This window comes from Giraffa tippelskirchi, chromosome X, assembly GCF_054371585.1.
Source record: "Giraffa tippelskirchi isolate mGirTip1 chromosome X, T2T-mGirTip1v1.2.pri, whole genome shotgun sequence".
Lineage (NCBI taxonomy): Eukaryota > Metazoa > Chordata > Mammalia > Artiodactyla > Giraffidae > Giraffa > Giraffa tippelskirchi.
In genome coordinates, this window is record NC_137289.1 from 45,770,827 (window position 1) to 45,786,193 (window position 15,367).

At 44.5% G+C, this 15,367-nt stretch overlaps 1 protein-coding gene across 11 annotated transcripts in view; it reads left to right on the forward strand.

Moving 5' to 3' along the window:
- The window catches only part of AMOT (angiomotin), a 64,145-nt gene that overhangs the window by 19,421 nt on the left and 29,357 nt on the right, over positions 1–15,367 (forward strand). For all 11 annotated transcript variants that reach the window (XM_081566402.1, XM_081566410.1, XM_081566413.1 and 8 more), the window contains 4 exons: positions 5,380–5,878; positions 10,853–10,997; positions 11,920–12,012; positions 14,669–14,814. In XM_081566402.1, coding sequence (XP_081422528.1) covers positions 5,380–5,878; positions 10,853–10,997; positions 11,920–12,012; positions 14,669–14,814 — 883 coding nt within the window. The remainder of the gene's footprint in view (positions 1–5,379; positions 5,879–10,852; positions 10,998–11,919; positions 12,013–14,668; positions 14,815–15,367) is intronic.

The following is a 15,367-nucleotide window of genomic DNA, read 5'->3' on the forward strand; positions in this document are numbered from 1 at the left end:
AAGGGCAGGAGCCTAACTTCTGATAAGTGGCTTGGAACAGGAAATGGGGTAAGGGACAGGGCCCTTCCGGTTTAAATGAGCAAGAATCCGATTCCCATCTGCCCAGTGAAAGACCCAGGGAGGGGTTGGTCCATTGGACTGCTTAGCTTAGTGGAGACCTATGCGAGCCAGCAACATGTCAATGAAGCTGGAGGTTTTTGTTTTCCTCTTCTCATCAGCATGGAAGGATCTGGGGGGACTCCCTCCTGTATGTGGATGGGATGTGTGTGTATTGCCTTGTGGGAGGGGAACGCGTCGGCTGGGGTGTGGAGCAGAATCCAAGCCCCGCTCAGCACATGGCCCGCCTTCCCAGGAAAGCTATTTTCAGAACTCATTCACGAGTATTGTTTGCGATATGAAATGACTCCCACAGTGTTTGAAGCTAGATGGAAAAACCCTTTGATCTGCCTAAATAAATACTAAGGAGCCCAAAGAGGATTTTTTTTTTCTTTCCATACTGATTAAACCACCAGAGAAACTTAGTTGCATATATTTAACCATAAGAGATTTGTATTTTCTCCTCGCTCCTGTGTTATCTATGGATCTCTTGCTCTGTTCCCCAAAGCATTAGACCCACGCTGATTATCTTCTCTTGAGCAGTATTTTAACACACAGGTTTGCGGAAAGTTTTGTTTTTCTTTTCTCTATGGGAGAGAAATGGTGGTTTGGTGTTTGTTTTTTTTTTTTTTTCCCTCTATGGGAGAGAAATAGGGTGCTTGATATGCTCAATGAATGTGCCTGCATGCTCAGTTGTGTCCGACTCTTTGCAGTCCCATGGACTGTAGCCCGCCAGGCTCCTCTGTCCATGGAATTCTCCAGGCAAGAATACTGGGGGGTTGCCATTCCCTTCTCCAAAGGATCTCCCTTACCCAGGGATTGACCTGCACCTCCTGCATCGCAGGCAGATTCCTTACCACTGAGCTACCTGGAAAGCCCATGCTCAATGAATAATCAAGCCTAAAACAGTCCTAATCAGAAGATGCTCTTTGTGAGTTTTGGGTCTGCAGCGGACAAACTGGCAATAAAATTTTTGCAGAGCCTGGGATGAGGGTGTGGCATGTGTTGACAAATGCCTGCCAAGGGGAGGACCTTGAATGGCTTTCCATAACTGTACCATTTTAGGTGGAGGCACGTTTTTCCTCCTTTATTTCCTTTAAACCAGCTAGCTAGACAGTTTGTGAGTACCTTTCCAAGTAACTACTGCTAGTGCCAAACAATTAGAAGACAAAATACTTAGTTCTTAATCCACAAATTACAGATCAAGATTCAGAGCAAGCTCTTTGAGCAAATTGTTGTCCAAAAAAATCCTTTGTTGACCTTCAGAAGTGAAGTGAAGATGCTCAGTCATGTCCGACTCTTTGCGACCCCATGGACTGTAGCCCCCCAGGCTCCTCCATCCATGGGATTTTTCCAGGCAAGAGTACTGGAGTGAGTTGCCATTTTTTTCTTCAGAGGTGCTGTGAAATGCTAGAGATTTGCTGTTAAGATGAACACAGTGCTATAAAGTCTTTTTTATTACTTCATTTTCCCTATGCCCTCCTCCCCACTTAAAAAAATAAATATCCTGAATGCCCTGAACTCCAGATGGGAAACAAGGCCAAGCCATCTGAAGAATTAAAACTTTGTTGAATCTTTGTCTAAATGCTGAGCCTTTTCTGCAGCCGGGGTTTATACATTTATCAACTGCTTTTAAAAATCAAATCCTTTCTGTTTGTAAAGCAGCAACCTCCTCTCAGTTGTTGACATCGTGCCCAGATCTGAGGTTTCTTGAAATCCTTGTTTAGTGGAATCTAAGGGTGACCTAACTCTGTAGCTCAGAGCAGAGTTGGTTGTGCAAGAGAAACAATCAGGAATTTGCAGCCCTCTCCAGGCTGCAGAGAGTGACCATCACAGAGCCTGGGAAAGGCAGTTTCTGTGGGGAGAATAAATTGGGTTCCAGGCTGTTGGCACCTGATCTGGTGAGAAGGATGTATGGGGGAGCTTGCATACGTGTAGGCCAGGACTGTCTTGCGTGCATTGGGGGTTGGGGTGGGGGGTTGGGGTGACATGTGTCTGGGAAGGGAGGGGGCTCCGGTCAGCGAGGGGGCAGGGTAGAAGTTGCAGTGTCAGTTCGATTGCTTTCCGTTTGTGTCCTCACAAGCTGCCTCTGGGTGGGGATCTTCCCCAGCTTCAGGGAGATGCTGATTTTGGTCCCTGGCCTCTGTCCCGCGTGTCTGTAAGGTCTCCTTTTCCACTGAGAACGGGAGGCCCAGGTTGTCTTAGGAAGAAGAAGAACAAAGGGAGAGAAGGGGCAGGGAGGCAGGTCAGGGCTTCCATGGGATCATGTGATTCTGTTGTCTGCATGCGCCTTGTTGTTCCTGGTTAATATGTCAGTGGAAGGAGCTGGGGAGAGTGTCACTCACCCAGCTGACATCCTTATTACCATTATTGCAGTTACTCTGTGTTGAGTGTAGGTTTGCTTCCTCTGACATTCCCCCAGCTCTCTCCCACACCCGTCGTTCCTCAGTCCCCTTCTCTCAGGGGAAAATTCACACAAGCATTAATACTGTCCTGCTTTTTCATGGTGGGTGGATGCTGAGATCCAGATGGAGTTCATTCGCTGGAGGGCTTTCTCTTCTTTTACAGCCTCCCAAGCCTTGCTTCGTGTTTGCAAACCTGCCAGGGTCGGACTGCCTCGGTTTTCCCAACATCACGGTGCACAGAAATCTGCTTGCTTTTCCAGCCTGGGGAATATGAAGGGCAGCTGCCTCTTCTCCACTTATCTCTAGGCAGAGCCCACAGTCGTGGCCATGGCCACTGCCATCCTGGGCTTATCCAACTCTGGAGTCTCCTTCCAGGCACCTTGTGGTCACCCCTTCCGTGAGGCCCCTGGGAGGCCATGTTCTGTCCAGGGCATGGGGAGGCCTTTCGGTCTACAGGTGGGATAGAGGTCAGTGGCTGGTCTGTTTGAGAGAGAGGTCTAGGTTGCTGGTGGGACCCAGGGGAGCTGGGGGGAGGAAGCCCAGTTCACAGCTGGGCATTCAGTCTTTAAAAGAGAACACCTTCCAGGCCTTGGGTTTACACATCCTGGCAATGAGGATGAACGTTAATATGGTCATTTTCCCCTTAAAATCTGAGGACTGGATTAGGGAACATGAAATTTCAGCCCCTCTTTTCTGCCTGAGACATAAGCCCCAACAGATCCCAGGATGCCATATTTTAACTCTTAATGATACATACACACACACACACACACACACACACACACACACACATAGGGTTGGCCAAAAAGTTCATTCAGGCTTTTCTGTAAGATGTTTTGAAAAACTCAGATGAACTTTTTGGTCAACCCAATTTATAATAGCTCTTAATCAAAGTGGAAGAAGAGTACATAGCCCATCTAACCTCTGAGGAAACTAAAGATCCACAGTATGAAAAATGGAGAAAGACTCCCCCCGCATAAGTCTAAAAACCGCTCCCATGCTTCTGATTGCATGAGTGCTTTGAACTCTCAGACATAAAGGTTATGTAGGGTAGGAACTTTCCAGTCGTCATCATGAAAACCATGTCAATTCTTCTGTCCACAAGTAGTTTTGCCCACTTCACTATTCAGCAATTATTTATAGTGACAGATATGTGAAATTGGAAGAATGTGGGTACACCAGAGGCACTGATGGGGCTGAACGACAACCTTAGACTTGAATAGGTTTGAGGGCTCTGGTGAACATCTGGGTTATTGGGTATGTGTGAGCAAGTGTTTGGAATGGTTTTGTAGCTGTAAAAATCCATCATAGTGAGGATCTCTTGTAGTGATAGATAAATGAAGAGTAATGATAACTGGAGTATGTGTGGGAGGGAATGTGCTTTAGCATCAGGAATTCCAGTTAAAAGTTAATTGCTCCTGGTGATTTGTCCCAGTTTCACCACAAATTTTATGCAATTTAGTGCAAAGATTAAGTGGATATCCCATAAGTAAAATCACTAACAGGGTCAACCATTCTCATTGCGAGGTAGATAAGAGACTGTTTGTAATTTCTGTGGAGCTCAACACTGAGAAGAGCCTAGTATTTTAGTAATTCATTTGTGATCTGGGGAACAAAATAGGCTCATGCAGATGAAGTAACTTGAGCAAGGTTACACAGCTAGTAAGCAGTAGGAAAGGTCTCCAAACTCTGTTGGATCCAAATCCTGTGCTCTTAGCCATCTGTCTTCCCTGGATTGAGAAATACCAACTGTAGGACAGGCATCCACTGGATGTGGGAGTATATTAGGTTAACTGGGCAGGGGCAGGGAGGTGAACAATTTTTTGTGTGTGCTTGGTGTATACTGACAGATATTCTTCCTGGTTGTGGCAATGGTGGAAATGATCCATTTGCATATGCTGTTTACATTAATGGCTCATAGTCCAGTATTAGGTACCAAAATGGAAAAGTCACATTAAACCATGTGCCAAAGTTCTCTTTCTGGAACTTTCTATAAGTAGTAGGTTGGGAATCTGAACATCACTACAAATCAGTGCATTATATTTAATAGTAGTGGAAAGAACCTGAAAATGGCACTTAGGTTCTACCCTGGCACTGCTTCTAACTCACTCTGCAATATTTGGCAGAATACTTCTCCTCTCTGGATCTCAGTTTCCCCCTCTGTCCACTGACAGAGTTGGACTAAATAATTTATTTAAGGTTTTTCCAGTCCTTACATTTTGTGATTCAGTACATCACAAATTGTATGATAGTGTTACTTGTAATCCCTTCCAACTCTTGGGATTATTGCTGCTAAAAAGCATTATTCGGTTATTAACAACTGTCATCAACAATAATTACTTGTTGTCTCTAATGTAGTAAGTACCTGTATATCCTCAGGTAGTTTTTTCTGACTATATGAATTATCCAAGAGAGTTGCAGATAACAAGATGAGGGGTGGATTTGATGACAGTTTGCTCTTTCCTGCTGGGCAAGTGGAATGAACTTTCTGTGACTCTTTCTGTGTGCTGGGCCACATACAGTATGCCAGAAAAAGCTTAGTTTAAAATTGTGAGGTGACAATTACGTGGTCAAAGATGCATTTGAAATGCTTAGACTTGAGAAACAAGTGTATAAGGATGCATTACTTTGATTTTTACAAAGCAACCTTTGAGATCATCTGATCTGTCCTCCATAGGATCACACATCTCTGTGGGTCATGTATTGAGAGGGGGCCAGGCATGGAAGGGACTGGGGAGGTCTTGGCAGAGACCTTGTAGTCCAACCCTGCCTGCTTCTCATTTTGCACCTGTTCTGGGGAGCCCGGGAGCCTCCATGTCTCCCTTTCTTGTGCCTTCAAGTGGGAGCTTAACCTGAGTACACCCTCCATGTTTTCCAGGCCAACGCAGGACATCTCATTGCCTTTGTCAGCCCGGAACTCTCAGCCTCACAGCCCTACTTCTTCCCTCACGTCCGGGGGTTCCTTGCCCTTGCTGCAGTCTCCACCATCCACTAGATTGTCTCCTGCCCAACACCCCTTGGTCCCCAACCAAGGAGACCACTCGGCTCACCTGCCTAGGCCACAGCAGCATTTCCTTCCTAACCAGGCTCACCAGGGAGATCATTACCGTCTCCCCCAGCCTGGCCTGAGTCAACAGCAGCCACAGCAGCCGCAGCCACACCATCACCACCATCACCAGCAGCAGCAGCAGCCAGGAGAAGGCTATTCCGCTATGCCACGAGCTCAGCAGTCGTCTGCCTCATATCAGCCAATGCCAGCCGACCCTTTTGCCATTGTTTCCAGAGCCCAGCAGATGGTGGAGATTCTCTCAGATGAGAACCGGAACTTGAGGCAGGAGTTGGACGGATGCTATGAGAAGGTGGCGAGACTGCAGAAGGTGAGACCTCTGTATGGGGCTATTTGAGTCTTTTTGAAATCTTATTTAATATTGATATAAAAGTCTCCACTTGTGGGTCCCTGAATGACTTATGGGTGAGTCTTTAGGATTCTTACATCTGAAGGTTAAATGGAGCAAACTTTAGAAAAACCTTCTGCCTCTCTTTCTTGGAGTAACATTTCACAGAAACCATAGCCCCCAAGAAAGCTTAACTGAGTGTTTGAGAATTACAAAAGGCAGGGGAACTGCTTCAGAAGGTCAAGAACACTGGAGAGGTCTGTGTAGGAGAAGGACCTGCCAGCATAAAGACTTTTCCTTTTGATTATATTTTCCCAAATACAAAATACTGAATTTGAATCTTAACTATAAATCCATAGTTCCCAGAAAAATCTCATCATTGAAGTTAGATCCTGCCCTGCCTTGTTCTGGAAGGGCCTAGAGTACTTTTCCAAGTGGTAGTTCTCATTGTAACTCTTTTTCAATACCCTTTCCTTTCCCCCTTTCTTGCTTTGGTCCTTCCCTGCAGCTGAAGTGAAACATCTGCTCTCCTTCTCTGGTGTGTGTGGGGGGCAGGAGGGGTTTAGCACATCACAGATGGGTGACAGGTGACAGCCTGAGGCTAAGGAAGTAGCAAAAGGAGTGTATGTCCCAAGTTCACATTCTTCCTGGGGCCCCTCCTGAGTCTCTTGCAGCTGGCACTTTAGGTCTTGAGTGCCCTAAGCTAGGAACCTTAGCTCTTGGCTTCCTGTGGCTGGTGGTGAATAGGGTTCTGCCTTTGGCGGCCTCTTTGCAACTTCTGTCATTGTGGAGCTCCTTTGGTTTGATCTCCCAGGCAATGCAGACTGCTCAGGGATGTGAGGATGAAGGTGGAGGAGGGAAGGGAGGTTGCCTGGTATTGTTCAGTAACTCTGTCCCTAGGAGACACCCAGGAGTGGAAATTTCAGGGACCTGAATGAAGCTAACACTATGTAAACACCAGATCTGAGTCCTAAAGGAGAGGAGGGCTTATTATCAGCTAAGTATTTTTATGCAACAAAAAAATGCCTTTACCCCACCTAATGTTCCCAAGTCTGGATGGGGGTTGTTGAGTGAGAAATGTTTCTTCCTGGCTTAGCCCCCAATTTAAACGTTTCCCTCTTCTCTCATACCTGCCCCTGTCCCATCACATTGGTACTCACACACTATAAGCAGACTGGTCCAGTTTGGCTGATTAGGTTTAACAGTTGACACTGCTCCCTAAACTCTCTCTTCGTGGTGGCCCTGGCCCCATCTTTGATGCAGTAAATGAAGGGTGAACCCAGATCTTCTACAGACTCTCTTCTCTAGAGGATAGTGAATTTTTTTTTGAGGGGGAAGATGGGTGGCAGGGAAGTGGAGCAGAACAGAGTCTGGGTGGTTGTTTTGTTCTCCAATATGGGGAAAGATGCCTCAACCAAGTGAAATTGGGACAGCTGAGTGCTGGGAGAAGTGAAAGCTGACCCAATGCTGCAGTGGGTTAGAGGCACAGGTGGGTTAGAAGAGGACAAATGAGGGGAATAAGGTAGATGCCAGCTGGTGCTGGAAAAAATAAGAAGGCCTGAGGCTCATGAGGGGAATAAGTAGATAGAATCAACCTGGAAACCCCCCACCATCCTCTGTCTCCCCTCACCGCCCACCACAGACCAAACCAATGGATATGTCCTTCTGTGACTTCTTTTCCTGTTGACAGATGTACAACTTGCCCTTTTGGTGGGGGCAGTATCTACAAACGGTGTAGGGAAAGGATTGGTACAATGTCTTGAAATAGTACTCTGAACAACTTGAGTAAAGGGACTGCCTTCCATGAGGATGCGGAACAAAAGGATCCCTTGTACACTGCCAGTAGGAAGGTAAATGGATGTAACCACTATGAAAAACAGTATGGAGGTTTCTCAAAAAACTAAAACTAGAACTATCATATGACTCAGCAGTTCCACTGCTGGGTGTATATCTGGAAAAAAAAAAAAAAAACACTAATTGAAGAAGATGCATGCACCCCAGTGTTCATAGCAGCATTGTGTATGATAGCCAAGATATGGAAGCAACCTAAGTGTCCATCAACAGATGAATGAATAAAAAAGATGTGGTGTATATATATATATACACAATGGAATACTGCTCAGGCATAAAAGGAACGAAATTCTGCCATTTGCAACAACATGGGTGGACCTGGAGGGTATTATAATAAGTGAAATAAGTCAGAAAAAAATACTGTATGATATCACTTATATGAGGAATCTAAAAAAATACATCAAACTAGTGAATATAACAAAAAAGAAGCAGACTCAGAGATATAGAGAACAAACTAGTGATAACCAGTGGGGAAAGGGAAAGAGGGAGGAGCAACATAGGGGGAGGGGATTAAGAGGCACAAACCATTAGGTCTAATAAAGTAAGCTACAAGGATATATTACACAACACCAGCTTCCCTGGTAGCTCAGCTGGTAAAGAATCCACTTGCAATGCAGGAGACCCCGTTCGATTCCTGGGCTGGGAAGATCCACTGGAGAAGGGTTAGGCTACCCACTGTAGTGTTCTTGGGCTTCCCTGATGGCTCAGATGGTTAATAATCGGCCTGCAATGTGGGAGATCTGGGTTCGATCTCTGGGTTGGGAAGATTCCCCGGAGGAGTGAACAGCTACCCACTCCAGTATTCTAGCTTGGAGAATTCCATGGACTGTATAGCCCAGGGGGTCGCAAAGAATCAGACACGACTGAGTGACTTTTACTTCATGAGGAATATAGCCCATATTTTATATAACTATAAATGGAGTATAAAATAGGGAATCACTATATTGTACACCTATAACTTCTACAATATTGTACGTCAAAAATACTTCCATAAAAACATAAACAAAGGGGACTGCCTTCCAGGTGTGGCATTCTACAGGGCACTAGAAAACCTTGTACTCTGAAGACGGCCCAGAGCAGACCAGCACCAAGCCTGCTCTTTCAAATAGAAATGTTTATTTTCTCTACCAAGTGCTTGAATTTCATGAAAAAGCTTTATTGGGCTCAGGCCTTGCAGATCTTGTCTCTAAATGCCATTCACCAGTTTTCACCTTCTGTGCTGCTATCTTGGTACCATCTGCAAGGAAAAAAACACTCTCAAGTCTGCTCTTTTCTGTGGTGTAAGCTTCATTTGTTTGCAGGCAGTCCCGCTTCAGGCATCGTGATGGAGCTGGGGCAGGTGCAATCAGAGTTGTTTGGTAACCCCACCTTTCTCTGAGTCTCCCATGGGGCGGGGGGGGGGGCTGATAATTCTCCCCCTAAAGTAGCCTGAGCTTTGTTAAAGAAGAATAGTGGAAAGCTGAGAAGGAATGCAGAATGGTTGCAGGAGTCAGATTTAACTTGAAAATTACTTAATAGGCCATGGGGTTTACTTGTCTTATACAAATTGTATGCAAATATCTCTGTGGTTGTGATGTGTACAATGAAGCTCTACTGGTTCCAGAGAGACTCTGGAGTCAGATTTCTTATTTTCTTCCCAATTCGGGCTGATTCAGGGCAGGATCCTTTCTCTTTGAGGTTGTGTGTGTACGTATACATTGTGTGTGTATGTGTGTGTGTTTACCTTTTACAAGATTCGCTGGGGTGTCATAAAGCACAACTCTAATCATGAATTTCTGTTAAAAAATCTGTTATGGTGTCCCACTGACTACGGGATAAAGTCCAAATGCCTGGCATTAAAGCCCTTTTATGATCTGACTCCAATCTATCTTCGCAGCCAGATCTTACCAGCTTCTCCCTGTGTACCCCACAGTGTCCAGCCAAACGAGACTACTGGTCATTCTGAAAATGCATTTGCTCACTTAGAATAGAATACCCTTCCCCTCACCTCTGCTCATTGAAATTTAACCCAGCTTTTAGGATCTGACTGTAAATGCCACCGCCTCCCTGAAATTCTTCTCCTCTCCCTTCACCCCCAAACAGGAACAACCTCTTTCTTCCCTACAATTTATAATACTACTCCAACTTTTCTTAATAACATATCCTTCCTGGTATTCTTTACTTGATTAGATTGAAAGTTTCTTGAGGGCAATTGTAATGTCCTTATTCATATGTACACACCCCACAGTGCTTTAAAGAGTTCTTGTAATATTTGGCCCCTGGTAAACGTTTTTTAAATTGAACTGAACTAACTAATGAGGCTGAGGCTTAGGGTTTTTAGGTTTCGTCTCTGCCTCTGCCTTCTAGTCGGAGAAGGCAATGGCACCCCACTCCGGTACTCTTGCCTGGAAAATCCCATGGACGGAGGAGCCTGGTAGGCTGCAGTCCATGGGGTCGCTAGGGGTCACACATGACTGAGTGACTTCACTTTCACTTTTCACTTTCATGCATTGGAGAAAGAAACGGCAACCCACTCCAGTATTCTTGCCTGGAGAATCCCAGGGACGGGGGAGCCTGGTGGGCTGCCGTCTACGGGGTCGCAGAGTCGGACACGGCTGAAGCGACTTAGCAGCAGCAGCAGCTGCCTTCTAGTAAAAGGCCATTGCAGTCTTCTCTTTCCTAAAATGGGGGAGAGGCACTCTTGTGTAGGCCAATATTAGCCCGGATCGAAATAAACATATAAAAACCCTTTGAATGCTTTGCAGTAACTATATACATTATTGTTATTTTCTAAATTAAGAAAATTCTTACTCGGAAAGGAAAATCATTTGTAATTATACTTATGAAATTTATCTTCTCCTACAACCTTCTCTGAAGACAGATAAACATATGTGTTTTTAACCTAAGGAAATCTTGGGGACTGGTGAGTTAATTACTGAGCTTGAGGTTGAACTTAGAAATTTTTCCAGGAAGCTTTTCTTATCTGACTGTGTTATGCTTGCCTCCTGACCATCCATAAATCCCTGGGAGAAGTTGTCATTAAGGATTTGCATATATGTTTTCAGGTCTTCTTCCCCCATCCACTTTCTACCATCATCACTGTCTTTCATTTTTGTTGTTGTTCAGGTGGAGACAGAAATCCAGCGAGTCTCAGAGGCATATGAGAACCTTGTCAAGTCATCCTCCAAAAGAGAGGCCCTGGAGAAAGCTATGAGAAACAAGCTTGAGGGTGAGATTCGGAGAATGCATGACTTCAACAGGGATCTGAGAGGTGAGTGAATCACTGAAGGGCATCAGTCAAGACGTTGAAGGGAACAAGGTCCTACTGTAAATAACAAGGTCCTACTGTATAGCACAGAGAACTATATTCAATATCCTATGATAGAAAGGGAGGTCAGAGCCCACCAGTACCTCTAGCAGTCAATAAAAAAAATTCCCTTTGATAAACCTCAGTGAAAAGAATATAAAAAAGAATATGTATATATATATATATATATATATATAGCTATATCTCAGAATCACTTTGCTGTATAGCAGAAATTAACACAACATTGTAAATCAACTATACTTCAATTTTAAAAAGGGATGGTGAAGGGAAGGGCTAAGCTAAGGAACACATGGTGAGGCTTCTAGGTCTTGTCAAGCGCACTGGGATGGTCAGCAAATTGCAGAGCATACACAGGCTAGGTTTTTGTGATTACAGTTGTGTCTAGTCCTAAGCTTTCTTAATCAAAGTGGGATGAACTGATGTGTAAATCAGACGGTATTCCTCTCAGGTCTCCTGGACCCAGTTGGCCTGCCCCCATAGTCTATGCTACTTGTCTTCCTTTCTGGCTTTAAAGATTTTATAAAGGTTTAAATTTAAACATTTTATAATAACTTTGGTGCTCTTTTTTCCCAGTGGATGAAAAATATCATATATTCAGGGACAGATTCCTTGGGTGGAATCTAGAAATCTGGACTTAGGTTTTGTCAGTGAGGAGTGAAAGTGTTAAAGTACTTGCCTCCTACTTTCCCGTCATGGTCTAGTGTTGTTTTGGGATCCACATTTGCAAACCTTTGTCTGTGTCACCCCTTCTTGTGTAATAAGAAGAGACAGGCTTGTTTTGCTCAAGATCAGTATTTAGAGGGCAAATAGCTTGTGCTTGGAAGTTTGTCCTCAGGGCCCTGTTGATTGTCTCCAAATTCCACAGAGCGTCTGGAGACGGCCAACAAGCAGCTTGCAGAGAAGGAATATGAGGGGTCAGAAGATACCAGAAAAACCATCTCTCAGCTCTTTGCAAAAAGTAAGTCTGAAAGCTTCAGCAGTAGGTATTCATGTACGAGTGGGAGTGAGGTGTATGAAAAGGTTATGCAGTTCTATATAGCCTCCTAAAACAGCCAGGGAAGAGTGAATGTCATCTAAGGATTCTTTTTCCTGTTCAAGCATCAAGTTGGGAGATTGTGTTCTTTTCCTTCCAGCCACGAAGGCTGCTTGCCACAACATCGAGTCACATCAACATAACTCCTTCTGTATTAAAACAGAGAAGCCCCTTGGAATTCCGGCTTTTTGTCATTGCTAGCTGAAAAGGACCTCGGTAAACTTGGGGTGCCTTAATATTGAAGGGACTTATCATTGAAGGCTGCATCTGCTGGTTCTGGAAGAGATGAGATTACCATGTAGGACTGAGACTAGTGTTCAGAATACCTAACCTGTACCTGGGGCTCCCGTCAACACCCTTTTTATATCATATGATTCCATATTGGAGGATTGCAAGGGGAACTAGAGGGAGACCACAGCTAAGGCCTCAGCTAGTGACTCTAGTGTGGAGTTGGAGGTTGTGTGGGAGGGCAGAGCTAGGTCTTCCTCCTAATAGTGTTTCCTTTGTCTGGAAATACTCCTAGGACCCGGACAATGAATTAATCTTTTTCTTTATCGGGTCCCTAATGGACTCCACCCAGCTAGACAATGCTTCATTCTTCCAACTGCCACAGTAAAAGCAGCAATAAAAAACTACACAGTGGATTGAGTCCATAGGGAGAGACAAGTCTGGAGGAAATAGATGATCTCCTCTGACTTCTGCAGATGCCCAAGGCTTGGTGGCCGCTATCCTCGGCCTCCACCAGTGTGGTTCTCAGCTGGAGAAGTGTTTCGTGGGGATCCGTCGGGCCGCATCTTTGCTGGGCCTCCACATGACCCTTTCAAGTCATTCCATGCGGCTTCCAGTCAGCTTTTACAAGTTTGTTTGATCTTCACTTACAATATCCCCCTCCCTTCCTGGGTTGCTCTCTTGTGCTTTGGCTTCAGAACTGGGGTTTTTTTTTTCCCCTTCCTCATTTCCCTGAGCTTCCTGTTCTTTTGTCAGTTTGCCTTAGAGGAAGGAATGTCGCTTTTCTGGTGTCATCAGTGCTTAGTGTAAATTGTCGTGAAGTTGCTTTTGTGGTTTCCCTTGGAAGTTCCTTAGCTGGTGGAGATGGTGGTGGCCTCCCAGTTTAAAACAAACCAGAGAATGTATGGGTTCTTGGCCCTTGGTCTGCGACTTCACACTTCTCCCTGTGTGGAGATGGTATTTCAGGTGTCCTGAGAGTTCTGCTACTGGTTTCTCAAATGTGGTCATTTAGTAGATCAAACTGTATTAGCAGCAGGGTCCAAGACTGTCAAACGGTTCTAGAAGGAGCCTAGTAGGAAGGGAAAAGGGCATGACTTGTGTGGCTCTGTCATTTCTTTTGCCTTTGGGCATCCACAGAGGGCTACATGGTTGAAAGTGTGGCAGGAGCCAAGAAAACACTCTTGAAAAGGCCCCCTAAACAGGCCAGACCAACCTAATCCTAGGAGAAGGCAGTCTGGTACAGTACAAAGAGCTCAGAACAACCTGGCCTTAAGGGTATGGGACATGGTACAAGTTACTCAAGCTCTCAGAGGCTCTGTTTTCTCATATGCACAATGGAGAAGAGAATAATACAATACCTGCCGTGTATGGTTGTTCTGAGGATTAAGTTAGTACAATACTTGGTATGCAATAAGTATTCAACAAATGTTTATTTCTTCCCAAGGTACATCTGAATAGGTATGTAAAGTCAAGATGGGAAGGAAGGTAGGCTGCCGTATTAAAGTCTCTCCTACAGGGACTTTCCTGGCAGTCCAGTGGTTAAGACTCGACGCTTCCAAGGCAGGGGATGCAGGTTTGATCCCTAGTCAGGGAACTAAGAGCCCACATGCCATGCCTTGTGGTGCAGCCAAATAAAGTCACTCCTAAAGACTTAAGTATCCATGTCTTGAGAGGAAGGGTACTCTTCCTGCCACTGAGAATCAAAACTGGTCATTTGAGTTTTTGTGTGAGGTCTGTCAGAGTTAAAAGCAGAGGGATCTAGAAAGGCATGGGGCATAACTACTTGTGTCATGGTCATCTGTACCTACAGTGTGATCTCAGATTGACCTCAGTTTGAAAATTATGTTAGTGAATAAAGGGTGGCATTGCCAGTTTTACGCATTTTTATGAAATACCATTTTTCTGATCGATTTAATATCGATGTTTTTACTGGTTTAATAGACTGTCTATTGAGGAAACGATGGGGAAAATTTGTGGAGGCTCAATGGCTCATTGGCCAATACAAGACTGTTTGAAGAAATAAAATGGAGGAGACAAGCCTACCTGTTCTTCTGACATATGTGTGTCTGTATGTGTTTTTGTGTTCACCTTTGTATAATATTTTTTCACAATACTTTTGGCATCTGTTTTCTCATTGCTTCTGCACAAACCACCATTGTTAAGTGACTTGTGAATTGACACAGCAATTTAGTGGTAGAACCAGTGGTAAGAGTCCAGATCTTGGCATCCTGCTTCTTGTCGCTGGGTGTTAGAACACTAGAATGTCCAGGAATGGGTATGACTGTCAGTTTTTCTCAGGTAAGGTTTTGAGCCAGCTCTGGAATGGCAGTATTGATATTTCATGTCCTGATAGATAAGGAGAGCCAGCGTGAGAAGGAGAAACTGGAAGCGGAGCTGGCCACTGCCCGTTCTACCAATGAGGACCAAAGGCGACACATTGAAATCCGAGACCAGGCCCTGAGCAATGCCCAGGCCAAGGTGGTAAAGCTGGAAGAAGAGGTATGTGTAGTTCCCTCAGGTGGCGTGTGAGCTTGAGGGTAGAAGAGCTAGAAACTGATGGCACTGGGTTGGGGGTGGGGGGTCCCATTTTGGCAAACTGGCTGCTGCATCATGCCCTGACAGGAAGGTACCATCTGCTACTTCTAGTTATAACTGTGCTAATGTGACTGGACTTGGATTTTTTGTCTCTGCTCTTCAAGTGTGCCTTCCTTTTGCTCCAGAATTTAAAGTTACCAAGGTGAAGGAACCATTTTCATTTGCTCATTTATATAATAAGCTAACTACCCTCCCTCTCCAAATTCTGACTATGTATTGATAGCTAACCTTGCCTTAAATTAATCTAATGACAAATTTTGTGTATATATCTGTATCTATAGGTATTGATAGATAGATATACATATATATCTATGTGTATATATATATATGTTTACATGTTTGTATTTTGTGTGTATATATATACACATATATATGTATATGTGTGTGTATATATACACAAAATACATATACAAATATATGTGTATATATATATCTCACTGACTTGTCTATTCTGAAA